A 19,998-nucleotide genomic window follows, 5' to 3' on the forward strand; every position below is an offset into this window, starting at 1 on the left:
TTCTAACAGTGATTTAAGTTGGGGACCATATTGCAAACGGAATAAATGTTGGGAGACTGTATTGCAAGTTTTAAAAATTAGGGGACCTAAATGTAAGCTTCAAAAATGTTCAATGACCATTACTATACTTTACCCTAAAAAATATTAAATCGATAAAATTTCTTAAATGATATCTGTCACGTAAATAAGAAAATAATTTTTTTTTTTTATAAATACACCAGTTTATTCACCTATTTTCAGGTGTCACGAATTTAATTTCCAAAATGACATTTTTTTTGAGCCAAGATATACGTCATATGAGTTTTTTAAAAGACACGTTTAACAGGAAGTATCTTTGTCTGTATGGTGGGAAATCAGTCAATTTTAAAACATTGGACCAAATCGAAAGGGAAAAAAAAGTTGAAATTATTAAAAATATATATACAAGTATTATTCAAAAGGAATAATGTTTGTGACACGTTGTCTATCTCTGATACAATTTTATTTTTATTTTTATTTTTTCATGTATAGTTTTATTTTGATTGAATTAAAATACTCGAGTATTATCCATTAGAATATATATTTAAAATAAAATTAGAAATACTTTTCCATATATGAAAGATATTTACCTTAATCGCGACAAAAAGACAAACGTTTAATTCAAACATCGATCGAACTATCCAATAAAAATTTTGGTTAATAATTTTCATAAAAGTTTCGGTTTGATTATGAAGTAAAAGAAATAAAAATTAATTTAATTTTAACTAATTCAATTTGATCGATAATCAAATTAACCGTTTTAACGCTCTTGCTTCCTTTACGTATTTGCATTTTACTTGTTGCGGAACACTTTTTTTCCTCCATTTAATTTAAAAATAAATAGATTTTTAAGAACACTAGAAATAATTGAGTAATTAAATATTGCCAAAAGTTGCCGTCAAGAAGGACCTTTCATTCTCTTCTTCACAAGGTTCTGGAGAGAAATCTGCAAAATATCAACCATTTGCCTCGAATCCTCACCGTCCATCCACCCCTTATCTATCACCGGTGCACAACATAATAAAATACACATTTATTTATTCATTTTTCGTCCATTGTACTAATATTTCTTTGATTATTTCATTTGCAATTTTTTTTCTAAATTTACATCGTAGGCTATTTACAAAATATTATTATATTTATATATAATATAAAATATTTTAATTAAATATTTTGTGATTAATCTAATTGCAATTTTGTTGGACCTCCTCGAATTTCCCCCAAAATATTGTCCTAATATATCACGTCTTTCAGAAAATTTCTCTTATGAGAATAGAGATCTGTATCTTTGGACACAAAAATTTTAAAATAACTATATTCGAAAAATTGCGATCTCTTTTGGTAAATTCATATAAATTATCAAAGTTAAAATTTATTGTTGTGTTATATCTGTGAATATGTAAACTTATGAATAATTAAAAATAATTTTACGCTTGATTAGAAGTGTGCAAAAAGATTTGTTTCCATTGATCATATCTGGTGATCCGATCTGAAAATTCAGATATCATATTTTTTTTTTAATTTTTGATCATTCTATCATATGTCTATAATTTTTTTAAATAATCGGGTCAAATTCGGATTGGATTCATTTTAATTTAGGATTATCTGAAAACACAAAAAAGGGCTTTTACATTTTGAATACCTTTTAGCCTAATAAATAAGTAACTCACTAACTCATTAAAGCTCTAACCTAATAAAAATTAATATATTTAATTATTTATTATATGTGAGTAATTATATATATATATATATTGTTGAGGTATCGAATAAGTTATATTAAACCATAAAATATAAAAATTATTTGTTCAAATTAAATTTTATATTTTAATTTGAATATCTATATATATGATCTGAAAATTTGAATATCTAATTTTTTCAGATCGAATACAGATAAGTAATTTATGTATTTGAAATTTCTAGATATCCTGAATTTTCAGATCAAATCGGATCAGACTTGATATTCGAATTCGCACACCTCGTCTCTTGACACCGATACTAAGGAGATGTTTAGTTTGTGGAAAATATCATTATTAAGGGAATGTCGTTACTAGATAATACTTATTAGCATTTTTTTGTTAAAATGGTGGGAATGTCGTTATATCCAAATGTTTAGGTAATGAACAATTCTCACAACTTTGAACAGAGATATCCCTAAAATAATGAATTTGTCTCATATGAATCATTCTCAATTCTTATTCTTTGTGTTTTACTTAAAATTAAAAACTTAATAATAATACTACTCAAAGAGTTTAATTAAGCGACATACTAATAAATTTGAGCAGTTAAAATCACTTTATATTTTTAATATTTATAAAATTTTATAAGGTGAAAATATTATTATTGTAAAAAATATAATTATTTAAAATAATATTTAATTTTGAGTTATTAAAAAGTATATCTTATACATTAGAAAATATTATATTTGCCCAATTGAGACCATAATATTATTTTTATATTATATTAATTTTAATATAAATAAATATGATACTTATAAAAATTATTTAAAAATATAATTTTTAATACTAATTATATTAACTTTGTGTTAAATTTATTTTCTTTAAACTTGGATAGTGTACTAATTAAAAGTTTTTTTAATAAATTTTCATTCAAATATTTATATTTTAATATTAAAGTTTAACTTGTTAAAAAACATATATCACGATTATAATTTATTAAAACATGCATTCAAAAGTAATCATATATTTCTATGATCAAACTTTATAATCTTGCATTTATTCCAAACAATCCAAAGAAGGTAATACAAATTTTCTAGAGTATTATTATATTTTAATAATTTTATTCTAAAAAATAATCTTACGTTCCGTGAACTAAAATCAATTCTAAAGATCATTATAGACTAAAATCGAAAGAAAGCAATGAAGTCATTACCTCCATTCGATCTTGTGCTACATCCATGATCCCTCATAAAAATAAAATAAAAAATCTAACATTGATCAACAGTCAATTACAATTTTCTGTTTAAATTAAAATAAATAAATTGTTTATAATAATTATAATAAATTCTTTTTATTGATAAATTACCTCCCTTCGCTCTTCGCACATGAATCGCGTTTGCTTTCATGAATAGAAGGAGATCATCTGCAAAGAATAAATTGTTTATTTTTTTTAATTTTTTAAATATTTTTTTATTTTTTAATGTTAATACTAATATTTTATTTTCATTCTTTAGATAATATAAAATCTAAATAAAATAAAAAAATATTAGATAAGTGATTTTGTCACATCATATCAAATGATTAAAAATATTTAAAATATATATTAATTTATAATTAACTTAGTTTAATAAATAAATTAATAATAAAAGAATTAATAAAAGAATAGATAAACATAAGACAAAACCCACAACAACTTATATATATAATCGCAGGTTTCTGGAGAGTTCTGGGGGGAGACCTTACCATTGCAGGGAGAGAGAAAGGGAAAACCCTTTCAATTTCTTTTGATTTCCTTTATCTCTGGGTCTTTCTTCTATCTGAAACCTGTTTCTTCACGGAAACATTCACTGGAGAAGGGTTCACCAAAAGATGTAGTCTTTAAGTTATGTTTATAAAATTTATAGTCCTTTTGTCGACGTCTATATCATAGGAGGGATCGTCGTCTTCTTCGTTTCCATTTTCTTGGTTTGTAGCTTTAGGTTTGGTTAACTATAATTTGTCGACAATACAAAGGACTTTTCTGGGTTTGTTTTTTTTTGAAGAATGGCGAATGGAGGAGAGAAAAACAGTGATTTTTATGCGGTTTTGGGGTTGGATAAAGAATGCACTCAAACAGAGCTGAGGGCTGCTTATAAGAAACTTGCGCTGGTTAGACCCCAACAACAGATTTCTTATCTTTGTGAATTCATGCCATACATTTTTATTAAAGTTCATGAACCAGTCCTGTAGATTTATGGGTTTTAGAAGAAAAAATTTCCCCGGAAAATTCTGTGAATGCGTTGACCATTTTATAGTGAAAAATAAGGAGAAGAAAAAAAGCAAAATTCTTTAATTTCGTGTGTTGTTGGGAACAGAGATGGCACCCTGATCGTTGCTCCGCCTCGGGGAATTCAAAGTTCGTGGAAGAAGCCAAGAAAAAATTCCAGGCTATTCAACAAGCTTACTCTGGTTAGTTTTCTCTTCTTAAATTTATTGATTTTTATTAATTTAAAGTTGAAATTATTGACCTTCACGAGATGTTATGTCTTCTTGCCACAGTTCTGTCTGACGCAAATAAGAGGTTCTTGTACGATGTTGGAGCTTATGACAGTGATGATGACGAAAATGTATCGTTTTTCCTTTCAGAAGTTCCTTACATTAGTTTCAAGTTCGGTAAGATTAAGGTTTAATCAAACCAAACTTGAAGAATTTTCTTTTCAATTTCACAGGGCATGGGAGATTTTTTGAACGAAATGGCAGTGATGATGACCCAGACAAAATCTAGTGTAAGCATACGCTTTCCTTCTTTCATTCCTGTTTTTTTCTTTCTCAAAGTCTAAATTCGAGTGAGTCGGATCAAAATTTGTTTTCCTAAGGGTTGCTTTTGGAAAATCCTTGGTATTAACTGTTTTTTTAACCATTTTGTCCCACAACTCATGGATCTAAAACAGGACTTTATTATTATTATTTTATATATATTTGTTGGGTTGGTAATATGATCGATTATCTACTTGGAATCCCATGTCCGTCGTAGTTGACCCCATTATCTGACATTTGAGAGAAATGGCTTTGTGGGTCCTTCGAAAGTGGATTTTAGGTACATTTGTATGCTCCTGCCACTTGCTTGATAATAATCACTATGCCAATAAGGCTCGAGTAAGTATCATGTGTAAGTTCTCGGTTCAGATGTTATTTTGATTTGTGTTTCACTGTGTGAGTTATGCGTCGTAAGTACGTGTGGATTTATTGGAAGATGATCGATTTTGTTCGGTTCGAGATAATTCTGTCATCATTCCATAATGCTTTGAAGCATTCACAATTTGAGGGCTGTTACTGAATATAGTTTTTAACCCCTAGGAAAATGCAGAAGAAAGCTTCGAGGAATTACAGGAACTGTTTGAAGAGATGTTCCAAGTGGGCATTGATTCGTTAGAGTCGAATTGTCAGCAGACTACGCCCTGTCCTTCTTCATCTCAGTTTGCATCTTTTGGTGAAAATTCTGCCTCCAACAAGCGGAATTCTGCTGATATGAGTTCCGGCGGGACGATGCAGGAGAGTTCTTCTAGCTTTGATGTACAATTTCACGGCTTCTGTCTGGGGGTAAGTTATAAATGCTACGTTGTGTGATTCGTTATTCGGAGTAAACGTAAAATTCACAGGAATGCTATTGTTTTTTATTTATGATTTGAAGACAGGTGGAGCGCAAGGCAGGTATCAGGCATCGGAGAGGAGCCAAAGGAAAAATAACAGTAGGCGAAGCCGGCTGAGAAATGGCTGGAAACAAAAGCTTTCATCTGGCCAGGACTACGGCATCTCCGGTTCATGATCAACACCATCTCATTTGTACTAGTCGATCATATTGATTTTAACCAATTAGGGAGATGAAGATGCAACCATCGAGTGAGATCACTGCTATGGAAGCCGTTACCGAGGGTGAGAAACATCCCGATGGACAGTGGCACCATTCGACTTGTAATTTTGTTTCCATGGTTGTGGCTGACCGTGCTCATGAATTTACATTTATAGCTTTGTTACTCTTTATTTTACCTTGAACTGTTCTACATTTGCTAATCAAATGGATTCCTTTTAGCCTATCGCTGAATTGTTACGTCCTTTAATTGCACACCAACAAAGGGAAGAAAAATATAAATAATTAATAATTAGTTGATCTAATAAGATAAAGAGAGATTATATAAAAAAAATAAATGAAATATTAAAAATTCGAACGAATTAAAATGTATCGATTCTAAATTTAATTGAGATCCGTTCTCATCATATAGAATACGGGGGGGTATGTGTCCAAATTCATTTGGGTTTAAGGACCCCGAAACAGGGTTTAGCCGAGATGAAGTGACTATATCCAGGGCCAGGGACATGGCACCGCAGCCGACCAGACCGGTCACTTTGGTGTGGTGTTTGTGTTTGACGGTGAGTGAGATTGTCTCCATCAACCTTAAAATATCCAGCACCACTTTTTGATTTCGTCAATGCTGAAAAGCCAGGGTACCCTGCAACTTGCCATAAATGTTCCAATCCCATGTACTTTCATTTTGGACCAAACATTTCCCATGATAATAATATTAGTTACATTTAATCCCTATAGTAATCTTTTAATTCATGAATTATTATTTCCGTTCCAATTTGTTTAAAAATAATAATAAAAACGTGATAGAGATTATATTTGTATTCGGCATTTAAAATAAGAAGAAATAATAATTTAAGTACCAAAAATAAGAGAACATGTATAATTTAAAAGTAAAATCGTAATATTATAATATTCTCTTCCACTTTGCCGTACAACTTGTATGGTTTTTGTGTCTGGGGCACTGTTTGATTCCATCTAAATGTGGAAAAAATTAAAAATGTAGGGGTGAAATAAGAGTGGAATGTTCATGAAGCACACTAAAATATCTAATTTTAAAGAGTGGTTGAATATTTCTTTTTTGTATTTTAATTTCTTTAATGAACCCATTGGTTTCCCCATTATTTTTTATATTTTATATTTATATATTAATTAAATGATCACGTTCTTCATGTTTAAGTTTTTATGTACACGAATATTATTTTTCTATTTTATACAAAAAAATGAGTTAGTTTTTTTAATTAATTTGTCTGAAATTGTTTTTTTTTTTTGTATTTTGCAAAATCATTGATTGAATTTTAAAAATTGATTGGGTCGAAAATCAATTGTTTGGTCAATTAAACTAAAAATCGATGATTTGATAATGAAATAGAGTTAAAAATAGAATAAATTATGTTTGAATTCAAAAAAAGAAAATTTTAAAAAATATTACAAATGTTTATTATTGTTTTAAAATATGTGTTTTGGTTTTCTGTTTTTGGTTTATATTTAATATTTTTGGGACCAAACTCGTCCCATAAAATCCCAAAGTAATAGTAAAATACTAATGTTATAAATGTTACCGTTTTAGTTGCTCAAGTTCTAATCGCTGTTAAAATAGTTCGTTAAGTGACACATGTCATAATCTAATAATTTTGGAAGTTTATTTAAAAATATTTAAAATATTTTATTTTTGAAAAATCTCCAACTTTTTCTAAAATACCAAGAAAACCTTAACTCTTAAAATGTTTTATTCTAGTATCATTTACTCCAACTGCTAGTCATCTTTGGCCACCTATTCGTCGGCGACTGACCAACCGTACGCTATCGACTACCCACTGATCGGTTACAACCCTTGTTATTATCTAAAAACTTAAAATTCTCAAATGCCTACATTTCAATCGTTAATCCCTAAAATCCCAAATACCCAATCTCTTAAATTCCTTTGGTTGATCGTGGTATCGACTGTTTACCCGATCGTGACAGGTCATTTGAGCTTTGGTTGTTTGACCATGGAAATGTGAGAAGCAGGCAATGAAGTGGGTAGACGCGAGTTGAGATCTTAGGGAAGGAAAGAGTTTTTTTTATTGTTTTTAAAAATTTCTAAGATGGTGAAACTTGTTATTTAACTGGGTTTTATAATGGTCATTACTGTTATAGTCTTACTATAGTGATCGACAGTTACAAGAAAGAACAAACTAAATGAAGCAAGAAGGAAGTGAGAAGCAAGATTATTGAACTTCATTCATTTCATTGATTGTATTTATCTCAATCATAGAGAGCTACATTTATACAACTGATAAGAGCAATTCTAGAAGCTCTAACAGTTTCAACAGCTTACAACAATTTTAACTAACTATAACAAACTAACCATGAGAAGCATGGTCGGCCCTGGGCCAGGGTAGGAGGGGCACCCGCCTAGGGCCCACAAAATAATTTTTTTTTCAGTATAATATTTTTTATTTTTTGATAAATTAAAAGATTGTAAAACAAAATAGAGCAATTTATGCATTTAGTATCTATACTATCAGTTTTGATCCGTTTTAGTACCTATTTTTTTTCTTTCAAAATCATATATAACATTTAATTTTCATTTCATTTTAGTATCCGTCGTTAAAAACTTAACACATTTAGTACATAACTATCAGTTTTGGTTTTTTTAGTACCTAAAATTTAAAAAAAAAACTTAATTTTAAATTTTGAACGAATACTAGAATGAAATAAAAAACTAAAGTTTTTAACGGCGGGTACTAAAATGAAACAAAAACTAAACTTTACATATGATTTTGAAAAAAACTAAATGTTTAGGTACTAAAACATATCAAAATTGATAATTTAGGTACGAAATACATAATTTACTCAATATAATAATGGGCCCAAAACAAACATTTTAATTTAATATTTATTTCTCAAAATTCAAAAAAAAAATCATTAGAACTCTTTAATTTTGGTCTTTCCAAATTCTTATTATCAATTCACCAAATATTTTTCCTCATTTTTTAAATCAATGAAAAATTTATTAACATTATTTTTTTCAAAACTTAATGAGAGGAAAAAAATTTAAGTATAATTAGTATGTTTTTTTTTTCAATTTCATGTTTCACGATTCATCTGAAAATTATTATTCTCATTTTTTTAATTTATCATATTTGTATCACACATAAAGTCACAATTGTTTGTTATCAATTATGGTGCTTGAATAATATTGAAGATTGTTTTTAAAATTCTAGTTAGATCATGTTTTCAAATTCTTTCTTTTAATTTTATATATTTTCAAATTCTAGAAAAGATCGTTCTTTCATTTTCAAATGCTATGTTATGTATCGAGAAAAATATGTTGGAAAGCATTAATGTTGACACTATCATCAATGGTTTTGCATTAAAATATTCGAATGTAATATTTTTATACAAGTATTTGTATTCTTAAATATATTTTTTTTGACATCTTTTATATTGTAATGAGTTACTATTTTTTTAATTTTAAAAAATCTAATAAAATATGTATATTAGATATTTCTTAATTATTTTTTATATTAAGGGCCTATTTTTTTAATTTTTGCCCCGAGCTTAAAAATAGTCAGGATCGACCCTGATGAGAAGTCAGCTAAGCAAACAACTTACTCGAGTTCATACATACTAACAGTTACGATCGAGATACCTAAAATGATAACTTTTATAACGTTAAATACCTGAATGATTTAAAAAAATAGTTTAGACACCAATAGTGCAAATAATATAATTTGAGCATTTATTTTATATTTAAGCCTAGTCCACCAAGTAGTTAAAAAAGTTGCAGCATTGGCCTGGCCATGGGGTGGAGTTATGATAATGACAGGGAAGTAGACAAGAGCTAGCTAGCTGTTGTAAATAACATGGCAAAGTGAACAAGCCGAGGACTAGTTGATATACAGCCAAATGCTTGAAACAAATGAGCATGGTATGCACTATGCTGTGCAGATGATCAGGATGTTGATATTTTTGGAAATTCATGATTTAATTCTTGAACTTTTGTTTCTTTTTATTTTGGTCTCAAAATTATAAAAATAAATCACGGATATAATATAACGGTTTCTGTAAAGGCGTCGGTAAGAAATGATGACAATAATAATGATCTTATTTCTATCATTAATTTTAGACTATCTCTATTTTTCAAGGAAATAACTTCCCTAGTTTTAGCCTAAAATAAATGCAATCTAGTGGGTGGAGTAATAGAAAAAATAATTGGACTTTTGATTTTGGACTTTGGACTTTTAGATGGAGACAATGCTGTTTTGTTGGTAAACACAGTCCTCAAATGATAATCCAATTGTTAGATCCAGACCCAAGCACTAATTTTTTCTCACACTTAATTTAAATTAAATATTCAATTTTAATTACGGCCCATAGTGAAAAAATATATAATAGGCACAAACTAAACGATATCGATTGTGAAAAGAAATGATCATGTTTTTTTATAGTCTCAAATTTGAACATTATAAATATCGTAAGTGTCACAAACTAGGCGGTAAAAAATCCACAGACCAAGGTTCCACGTTATATAGTGACCGAAAATGATCCAGGGTATATCGGTGAGGGCTTAGAGGTAGTCACCATGAGCGGTAAATTTAATTTTAAAATAATCATTCTCGATATTGATAAGTTTTATAGGCTGAGCAGGAGCAAGGTCTTCAACGTGGGTTCAATGTAGGATACTGGGGACTGAGGAAAAGGGGTTGGCTGAGGAATCGTGATCCATGACATCAAGGAAGGGTATCAGAGGGAAGGAGGCAGGGTCATGCGGGGCTTCATCGCGCCGATGATGCTTCTTAGGGGATCTAGCATCGTCCGAGGAAGTCGGGAGCGAAGGCATGCTAGGGTAAATTATAAAGATTAATAATGTATATATATTTTTTTAAATTAAAGTGATTAAAAAATAATATATGTTTTAAATATTTTCAATCATTTGACAATAAATGTTCAATTTCCTACAGTTGGTGCTGGTGCTCAAACTCATGACTTAAGAACAACAACGATTCCTTTAACCACTAAAATAAATTAATTCGTACATAATTTACCAGTTTAAATTTAAAATTGTAAAATAGAATAATAAATTTCTTAATCGTTTAAACGAGTCATTTATGTCACAAGTGATGTTTAGAATTCACCTACCCTTCACCATTTTCCAGCGTTTGATGTCGACCCACCACTCACCAAAGCCGTCCCTTTTAATTCGTTAGTGGTTCTTAATCAGATTTTTGCTTGTCTTATCATCCGTTAAATCTACCGACTTTATTTATATAATTTTACGATACATCAATTTAATATAAAATTAAAGAAAAACGTAATTTAAAATATTATAAATAATATAATATTTTTATTTTTAAATATTTTTGATTAAATAAAAAATATTACAAAAAATAAATATTTTCAATTGCAACCTAAAATATTATGTCAAAAAAATATTAAGAAAAAAGTTAATATTTTAAGTTACACGCAACTTAAAATGTTACGTTTTATTTATAATATTTCGATCGTATCTTTTTTAACCTTATGTTAAGTTGTTATATCAAAGAACTCCCCTGTTTATTAAATCAAGTTATTATGGAATATTTGATCAATTATTATATGTATAGTTATTCATATTTTTAAAACATCCAAGCTTTCAATCATTATCGTTAAAAATTCTGGACCTCATTAATTGAACCATTGATTCAATTTTCACTACAACATCAACCAATTACTAATTGTCACGCTTTTTAAGATAAAGTTGAAAACTTCAATTATATCGATGCTTTTTGGCAAGAAAAGATCCACTCTCTCTCAATTACGAGTGAATCTAAATCCATTTGATTATTATAATTACTATAGAACCATCACTGTCGATAATGATTAGTATTTTAATCTCTAAAACTTGTTTGTTTGATAGTATGAATTTTTGTTCTCGATTAAGTTTCAATCAATTAATATTATATTATTAATTCAATTTATGATTAAAATTGGGTTTGGGATGTTATAATTAAATTTATTTATAAATTTAATTTTTATCCTGTTTAAAATTCGTATCAAGTAATGGATTTTAAATTGTTGTTTTTTCCATTAAAATCATGTAATAAGAATTTTAAAATTGTAGATCTAATATGCTTGGTGAGAGAGTTTGATAGTTCAATAAAATTGAATATTTGATAGGAAAAATTTATCATTTTTATAATCTAATTTAATTCGATGAAATTCATATTAATCATATGAATGAAGATAAATGTAGTACTAAAAATAAAAAAAAATCAAAATTGAAAGAGCCAAATGTAAAGGAGAATAGTAATTCAAGTAAAAAAACTAAAAATAGACATTTGTGGCGAATAATCGACCCATGTTTGAAAAAAAACCACAAAATACAAGGGATACAACAAAGAACTTCTTGTCCGAAAGAAAACGTAGTGTATACACTACGTATATATATATATATTACATATTTCCTTTCCCCCCGGTAAGCTCGCTTTCTCTCTCTGCTGTGTCATTTTTGACAGAGAGTTGCCTAGAGAGGGAAAGCAAAGTCATCGTCCCACAGAAAAAGATTTTCCACTTGATAAACGATTAAAGCTAAAGAACCATCTTGTCATTCTTAGGGTTCTTTCTTCAATCTCAGAGCAATAAAAAAAATCCCATAAAGTTGAACTCTTTAACTTCCTCAAATAATACAACGTAAATGTAAGTACTCATTTGAGAGTTGATTATCAGGGTCCGATTCCCCACTCCAAGATCTCACCTTTTCCCTCCCATTTTTATCTTCAAGTAAGTTCATTTAATTTGTTTGCATTTCAGATTTTGTCAGTTGTTTCCCCCCTCTTGATATTGAGTTTTATGGAAATGGTTTAGTTCATTTAGTCTTTGAAGTTGGACCTTTTAGGTGGAATCGGATCTGGATGCATCTGATTTACATCTGTGAATAATGGGATTCTATTTTTGTGCCAAGAGTTTGCTTTTCTATGTGCATTTTTTTTTTTGTTTTCCATCCGATTTTTGTTTTTTAGATTGAGATCCATTTGTTTATTTTTGGTAAACTTTATGGTCCGAAGTTAGTAGCTTTTGTTCTACTTCAACTTTGGGGCTTATAAGTTATCAACATGATGTCATATTTTGTTTGAAACATGAATTATTCAGGGCATTGTTTCCTTGTTTGATTTGCACATGTTGCCATGTTGGGTTATTTAACTTAGAATTTCATTTGTGAGTGAAATTGTTAGATACTATGATCTTATTTGGCATTTCTTAGTTCACTGTTTTTTTTCTATGCTTCTTATTCTAGAATCTGCTTTGTTACTTTGAGGTATTGTGAATGAAGTTTTGGTATTGTGAATGAAATTTTGCTGATTTTGACACCCGCAGCAGCTTCTTGTGCTAAGAAGTATACGTAAAGGGTTAACCCAGGGAAGTTTGTAAATAGCTTAGGGAGAAGATGAAATCCGACACACATCTTGATTACGCCGAATTCCAGTTGTCACCAAAGCTCTCACGGTGAGATATCATCCTTTGACTTTGTATGTTGTTACGAATTGTCTTTCCCTTTATACTCATTGTTATTATTTTCCATTGGGAAGATGTGAATTGTTTGTTTCGAGCAATGGAAACACAGAAAAGCTTGCTTGTGGGTTGGTGAAGCCATTTGTTACTCATTTAAAGGTGGCAGAAGAACAGGTTGCACTGTCCCTTCAATCAATTAAGCTTGAAGTTGAAAAACGTGGAGATTCTAAGACTTGGATCACAAAAGGAACACTTGAGAGGTTTGACATAGTCGACAATTGTGGATCTTATTATTATTTCAAGGAAGGACTTTTGTTTTCGTATTATGACATCATTCCTGCTTGTTTCCAGGTTTGTCCAGTTTGTTAGTACACCAGAGGTTTTGGAGTTGGTGAACACACTAGATGCGGAGATGTCTCAATTGGAAGCAGCTCGAAGAATATATTATCAGGTAGTAATGGCATTGTTTTATTTGATTTAGTGCAGTTTAATTCTACGTTTAGATTGAGTATTGAATCCTTTTGTTTCAGGGGGTAGGAGAGAAGCCTTCTGGCGCATCAGGTTAGATTTTCTTATAAGAATGGTATTAGAGCTAAGGTTTGACATAATTGAATGTCCAAGAATTTATTTTCTTGTAACAGCAATTAATCACCATTCTTTTGTATGGATAATTTGTGATAGGGGGAGATGCTGCAAGAATGATGGCAGCTGCTGATGCAACAAAGTAACTCCTCTTTTTCTAGCTTTTACGCATCTTTGATGGTATACTTTGTTTGATTGAATTATCATTAATTTAAACTTGTGGTTGTGGATGATTGCGGCATTCGTGTACCGTTGCACTTACATGTTTGCAAATGTTTAGTTGATTTATTTTCATGCTTTAGGAATGAAAAGGACTGTCGACGAGTTAATGATCATATATGGGCCCACTGAAAATCAATGCATGATGATATGCTCAATAAAGAAAGGGTAGCCCGTCTTTTCTTGGAAGTTTGGAGTTGTTCAAGTAGAGTTTATTTAGCACTGCACAGAACTATTGAAATATTTAAGTTTCACACGAGATGTGAGACGAATAATAATATTGCTTGAGTTGTTGCATTTGTTAATCATAGATACAAAAAAATTGCTCTGAATGTCTGAAAAGGTTCAGGCTAAAGCAGCTGGTGTTGCTACGATTGGATCTTTCATTCGCTTCACCACCTATGCTTTCTAATTGATTTGTTTTGTTTCCAATTTAACAGGAAGGAGCTTTTAAGGGCTATCGATGCACGTCTTAATGCAGTTCAGCAGGATTTGGCAGCATCTTTTGCAGGTGCTTCTGCTGCTGGTTTTAACTCTGACACTGTCTCTGAACTCCAACAATTTGCGGATTGGTTTGGTGCTCATCGCTTGAAGTAAGAACTCTAGATATCCTTTTGATTGTGATGCCGTCTGTCTGTTCATCTGCCTTGGTTATTCTTCATGTTAGCATGAGGACTTATGGTTCATATATATATGTGTGTGTGTGTATATATATTTCTATATCAAGAAAATGTTGGTAATTATTATTTTCATGCGACTTTAAATATTTGTGCAGTGAATCTTGCACCAAATTCATGACACTATGCCAGAGAAGACCAGAATTGATTAGCCGATGCAATCCAGGTGTTGATGATCAAGTGGTCAGAGCATCATGGGGATATGACATGTCAGGCGATGACCTTGATGAAGATCAAGTTGGGTCCCATTTTAATAGCAGGTCCCAGCGACCTTCAAAAAATAAGCGCCAAGAACAACTACTACAACCAAATACTATGCAGACCCAGCACCATATAGACCAATTAAAGCCAGTCATATCTGAACAATCAAAGCTCTCGAGTACTACACAACAACGCTCTCAAAATGAAAACAAGGAAGAAGAGAAGAAAGAAGAGGGGCGATGGAGTCATTGCCTAGTCAAATCAGTCAACCTGGTAGGTGCCTTAGCGTGCAGGATAGAATAAATCACTTCGAGAACAAACAGAAGGAGAGCTCAAGCTCCGGAGGCAAACCCATCGCTGTTGGCAAATCCGTAGAACTGAGAAGACTTTCCTCCAATGTATCAACCGCACCTGTAGTTGCTGGAAAGGCCGTGTTAAGAAGATGGAGCGCTGCTAGCGACCCAAGCATCGACTTGGGTAATGACAAGGATGATAATACGGATAACCCTTTGTGCTCTCCCTCCTCACTTCTGTGTCACAAGGTAACAACTCCGTGTTTCAAGGTTTATCCGAGGATAAGAAACAGAAAGATGAGAATGATTTGAGTAACAAGGTAAGTTCAGTTAGAGTTGAACCTAAGAGTGTTCCTTCTAGAGCTGCTGGTTCTGGGTTGAAAGATCAGGGTGAAGTGCAAGCACAAATAGCTGATAATCTTTTGGGAAAAGAAGGGGATGCAGGGTTAAAGGGGCAAATGCATTGGAAGGCTCAATCAGGACCACAGAACGGCCATTATCAGTCTTTTACAGGTAAGTCGGAGAAGGCTGAGTTTGGTGATCAAGTGGTTTCTCAGGGGAAGTTTATGGGTTCTTTAAGAGGAGAGAGGGGAGGTTCAGAGGTTCAGTCTCGGGTTGTTCCTGATAGAATTGTGATTGAAGGGGTTAAAAACCAACCTGCTTCCCAGTTCCCCGATTTAGTATTTGCAGATTCCGTGGGCGATGATACGCCTGTGGTTGAATTAAAGAAAAGAGTCGAGGCTCAAGGGAAAGACCAATCGGTATCCCAATCGCGTTTTAGGCCTCAAGGCCTCTCCAGGACATTATCAGGGCAGTTTGAAGGTGGTATCAGATTAAAACTTAAGGAGGTTCGGTACAAAGAAAGTGAAGCTGACCAGTTTACTCCTAATCAACAGCCTAGATCTTTTAACGTGGAAGCTGAGGTAGTGGGACAGACAGACTTAGCATCATCTGAGAAGCAAATAGGCAAAGGTTATAATTCTGGAGCCCATGAAATGAAATTCAAAAAACAGTTTCCATTAGGCTCTGAATCAAGCAAGAAGTCACAGGGTAGGAAGGACAAAGGTGGTTCTGTTTATGCAAATAACAAGTCTGTTCTTGTTGAAGCGGTTCCTCAGAGTGAAGAGAGTGTAAGTGTCCCGATGGTGCTAATAGATCAAACTCAGAGGATAAGGCCGTCAAGGGAAAGTCAGGAGCTGAACGATGAGTTAAAATGAAGGCAAACAAAATTGAAAAGCTTTTTGCAGAGCACAAACTTCGGGTTCCGGCTGATCTATTCGGTTCGGCAAGGAGAAGCAGGCCTGCTGATGCACAGATTGAACCTGAACCAAGCTCGGAGTACAAAAAACCAGTGACAGTAGATGTATCTCCCATACAGATGCCCAGCAAAAACATGATTCCTGCACCAATGGGTATTTTGAGTAATGTGGCTAACTTTTGTACTCCCACAAAGATGGCAGATAACCGGGATATTTCTGATAGTTTGAGGCGGAGTTTCTCCAGTATCACCTTTTCAGATGATTCTGGAGGAAAATTTTATGAGAGGTACATGCAAAGAGAGATGCAAAGCTGAGGGAAGAAAGGGGTTCGAAACGGGCTGATAAGGAAGCCAAATTGAAGGCTATGCAGGATAGTCTTGAGCAAAGTAGAGCTGAGATGAAGGCCAAATTTTCTGGTTCTGTTGATAGACTGGATTCTATGTCTAATGCTCGTCGACGAGCTGAGAAAGTGAGGTCATTCAATTTTCGGTCACAGAGGGAGCAGGTATCTCCTATAGCATTTAGGTTTTCGGGAAATGAATGCCGAAATTCATAACTGGTGGAACTGAACATTTTTTTGTTTTTAATTCTTTTTTCTTTTTAAGTTTTGGGAATTTGAAAACTTGTGATTGAATAATTTATTATTAATTTTGATAAGGTTCTGCATTTGGCAGCATCCAATTAGTTCAATTCAAAGTGAAGATTATTTTTTTGAGTTTCCCGATCAGGAGTACTATGAACATGATAGAACATATAATGACACATCTTTTGTCGATGGATCTTCTAGAGCTCCAACAACAAGAAGCATTTTCCATGTAGAAATGTGTCTTTATCCACTCCTTGTACCACAGCAGCTGCAGTTCCATGTTCTGCGACCAAAGTTTCGTTCCCCAGTTCTGGTAGGCGGAGAGTCCAATCTGAGAATCCTCTCGCACAGTCGGTTTCAAACTTTTCTGATTTTAGAAAAGAAAATACAAAGCCCTCTCCCGGAGATAGCAAGACAACTAGCTACTCCTAAGTGAGAAACCTTGCTCGGAGCGAGAGTAACAATGAAGAGTTTGAACTTGGCAAGGATGACCAGTGTCTATGGTCTCAGTCCCTTAGAAAAAGCACTGCTGGTCCTGTAGAATTTTCTGATATGTCTTCCTTAAACTCGGACGGCATTGTTTTGGAACCTTTGAAATTTGATATGGAGCAGATGGAACTGAGCTTAAATGGAATTTTTTGAAGAATATGGAAAGCCTTTTCTCAGTAAAGTTAATGGTATAGGTCCTGGTGCTGGAGTAAATATTGCAAAGCTAAAAGCATCAGGCATCTGTGATTCCAAAAGATGAAGAGTTTTATGACGAGCTAGCATTTGAAGCAGATGATTCCATGGATGTGGCAAAAGATGAAGAGGACGAACTTGAAACTAGAGCAGTTGATGATTCTGTTGAGATGGAAAACGGAACGGCAAGCTTGAGCCAGGAATCTGACAAGTCTTCTGGAGCAAAGAATGGTGATTTCTTGAGATCTCTAAGGTTGACCCTGCATCAGTTGCTGAGCTGCCTGCTGCTGTTCCCACTACATTCCATCCTTGCAAGATTCACCAGTCGAAAGCCCTGTGTCGTGGAGTTCATGCATGCATAATCCATTTTCTTATCTCCGCAAGACTTCAGATTTTGATGCTTCAGCGGATTCTCCCATCGGGAGCCCCGAATCTTGGAATTCCCACTCGATCAAACAGAGATGGACGCAGCTCGAATGAGGAAAAAAATGGGAAAGTGCTGAGAAACCTTTTCATGTTGCTAGTAGTGTAGCCCATAATCAGTGACGTAGAGATGTGACAGATGGGTTCAAAAAGTTGTTGAAATTTGGACGGAAAAGCCATGGGGAAGACAGTTTGGTGGATTGGATCTCAGCTAAAACTTCTGAAGGAGATGATGACATAGAGGATGGCAGAGATCCTGTGATCGATCATCAGAAGACTTGAGGAGGTCGAGCATGGGATTTTTACAAGGCCATCCTTCTGATGATGGCTTCAGTGAAAGCGGGTTGTTCAATGATCAGGGTAACTCCTATAGTTTTCCTTACATGTCAATTCCCTTATTCTTAGTTATCGTATTCATTGATTATTTTATTTATCCATATCTGTTAGTTAACTTGAATTCTCATCGATTGCATGCATGGTTTAATATTATTCTACACCAGTTTCCAAAATTTATGATACATGCATGCCAAAATTTTAAATTTAATTTTGGCTTGCTCATTGAACTTGATGATGCATGTTTCTTTTCTTTGTTACATCATCTCCATTTCTTTTGTTGTATATACAAACCCGGTATTAAAGTAGAGTCATCAATGTTCCCTTGCAGTTCAATTGCTACGAACTTCCATTCCAGCACCACCGGCCAACTTCAAATTAAGGGAAGATCATATGTCAGGAAGCTCCATAAAAGGGGACTCTTCGTGTCTTACGAATATTCAGAAGAAACTTTTAGTCTGTTCTTGTGTTGTATTCATGGTTTCTATTTGTAACGGTAATTTTGCAGCACCGAGTTCATTCTTTCCACTTCGACATTCCGAAGCAAAGGTAACGATTTGAAGCCAAGATAAAGTTCGTCTGAGGGAAGTCTGGGAAAAGTGCTCGGAATCATCTTAAAACAATAGGGTATAATGGAAAACATAGGTATAAATGCTTGGGGTGGGCATGATATACTGAACAGTATCACATCGAAAATGGGATTTGTAAATCTTCTGTTGTGTCTAGGTACGGTTACATATTGTCTCAAACAAGAAATCGCCCGTTCGCTTAAAGTTGCTTTGATTTTGGTAGAGTCCATAGCCATTGTTTTTGTCCATTTCACTTGCTCTTGCCCTAATGATGTATATCAAAAGTTGTACACTGTCATCGACAATAGGGAGTGACAGAAAAAACTATTCTCCTACTGTTTTCCAAGACAGTTAAATCTGACTTACATACATGCATGCATGCATGATGGAACATAACATGATATTGAAAAGATGATCCAAATGTATACTTTTGTAAGCCATTCAACAGATAGGACAGCAGGATAGAATCAAGCATGAGCAAAGGGAATTTAAATGGTGAAGAATTTTTTAGTAAATCTTCTTCAGCTTGGCCTTGGCCGGACATGTTTTGCACCTCTCAGAATTGAGATTTTGCTTTTAATAATAATGAAATTCAAAACAAAGTTAGTCTGGTCAACAACGCATCTTCGAGGCACTTCAATGACAAATGGCGAAGCGTTGTTGCTTTTGCATTAGTTTAATGTCCCACAGTTCTACAAGAAATTACTTAAGGTTTAAATATGCCAAAAGTCCTTAAACTATTTCAAAATTCAAAATTTACTTGAAATACTTTTATTTTATGACGTTAAGTCTTTATACTATTTTTATTTTAAAATCTTAATCCTCTATCAATCTGTGTTCAATTTCACCGTTAATTGCTAACTTAACAACTATAGAAAAAAAGCAAAAGAATTTTCTTAGTTTTACATGTTTGTTATTTTATTAATTTAACTCTTAAAAATTATATTGTTCAATTAATGATAATATCTTTTTAAATTTTTAAAGAGTAAGGGTCATATGATAAAAACTGCAAACATGAAGGACTATGAAAGTTGTTTTACCTTTTTGTTATAGCTGTCAGGTCACTCTCAATGTCATTGTCCCAAAAAGAACTACAAGAAAAACATCTTCAGAATACTACAAGACAATTTTCTATTGCATTTTTTAGTAAATAAAGTTTTAATT

At 32.5% G+C, this 19,998-nt stretch overlaps 1 protein-coding gene and 1 pseudogene across 2 annotated transcripts; both read left to right on the forward strand.

Annotated features, from left to right (window-relative positions):
- The first annotated feature begins 3,433 nt into the window (after positions 1-3,433).
- Positions 3,434-5,767, forward strand: LOC120137473 (dnaJ homolog subfamily B member 6-like). Of its 2 annotated transcripts, none has more exons than XM_039153203.1 (6): positions 3,434-3,842; positions 4,049-4,142; positions 4,233-4,300; positions 4,403-4,459; positions 5,031-5,273; positions 5,365-5,767. In XM_039153203.1, the coding sequence occupies exons 1-6, from the start codon at positions 3,738-3,740 to the stop codon at positions 5,497-5,499; spliced, it is 702 nt and encodes a 233-aa protein (XP_039009134.1). In that variant the 5' UTR covers positions 3,434-3,737; the 3' UTR covers positions 5,500-5,767. The 2 variants fall into 2 exon arrangements, with proteins under 2 accessions (XP_039009134.1, XP_039009135.1); XM_039153204.1 differs by having other exon boundaries at positions 3,439-3,842; positions 5,369-5,767.
- Positions 5,768-11,988: 6,221 nt separating this feature from the next.
- On the forward strand, positions 11,989-19,152 carry LOC120137622 (annotated as a pseudogene).
- Positions 19,153-19,998: the final 846 nt, after the last annotated feature.

Source organism: Hibiscus syriacus, unplaced genomic scaffold (assembly GCF_006381635.1).
Source record: "Hibiscus syriacus cultivar Baekdansim isolate YM2019G1 unplaced genomic scaffold, ASM638163v2 tig00110674_pilon, whole genome shotgun sequence".
In the NCBI taxonomy this organism is placed as follows: domain Eukaryota; kingdom Viridiplantae; phylum Streptophyta; class Magnoliopsida; order Malvales; family Malvaceae; genus Hibiscus; species Hibiscus syriacus.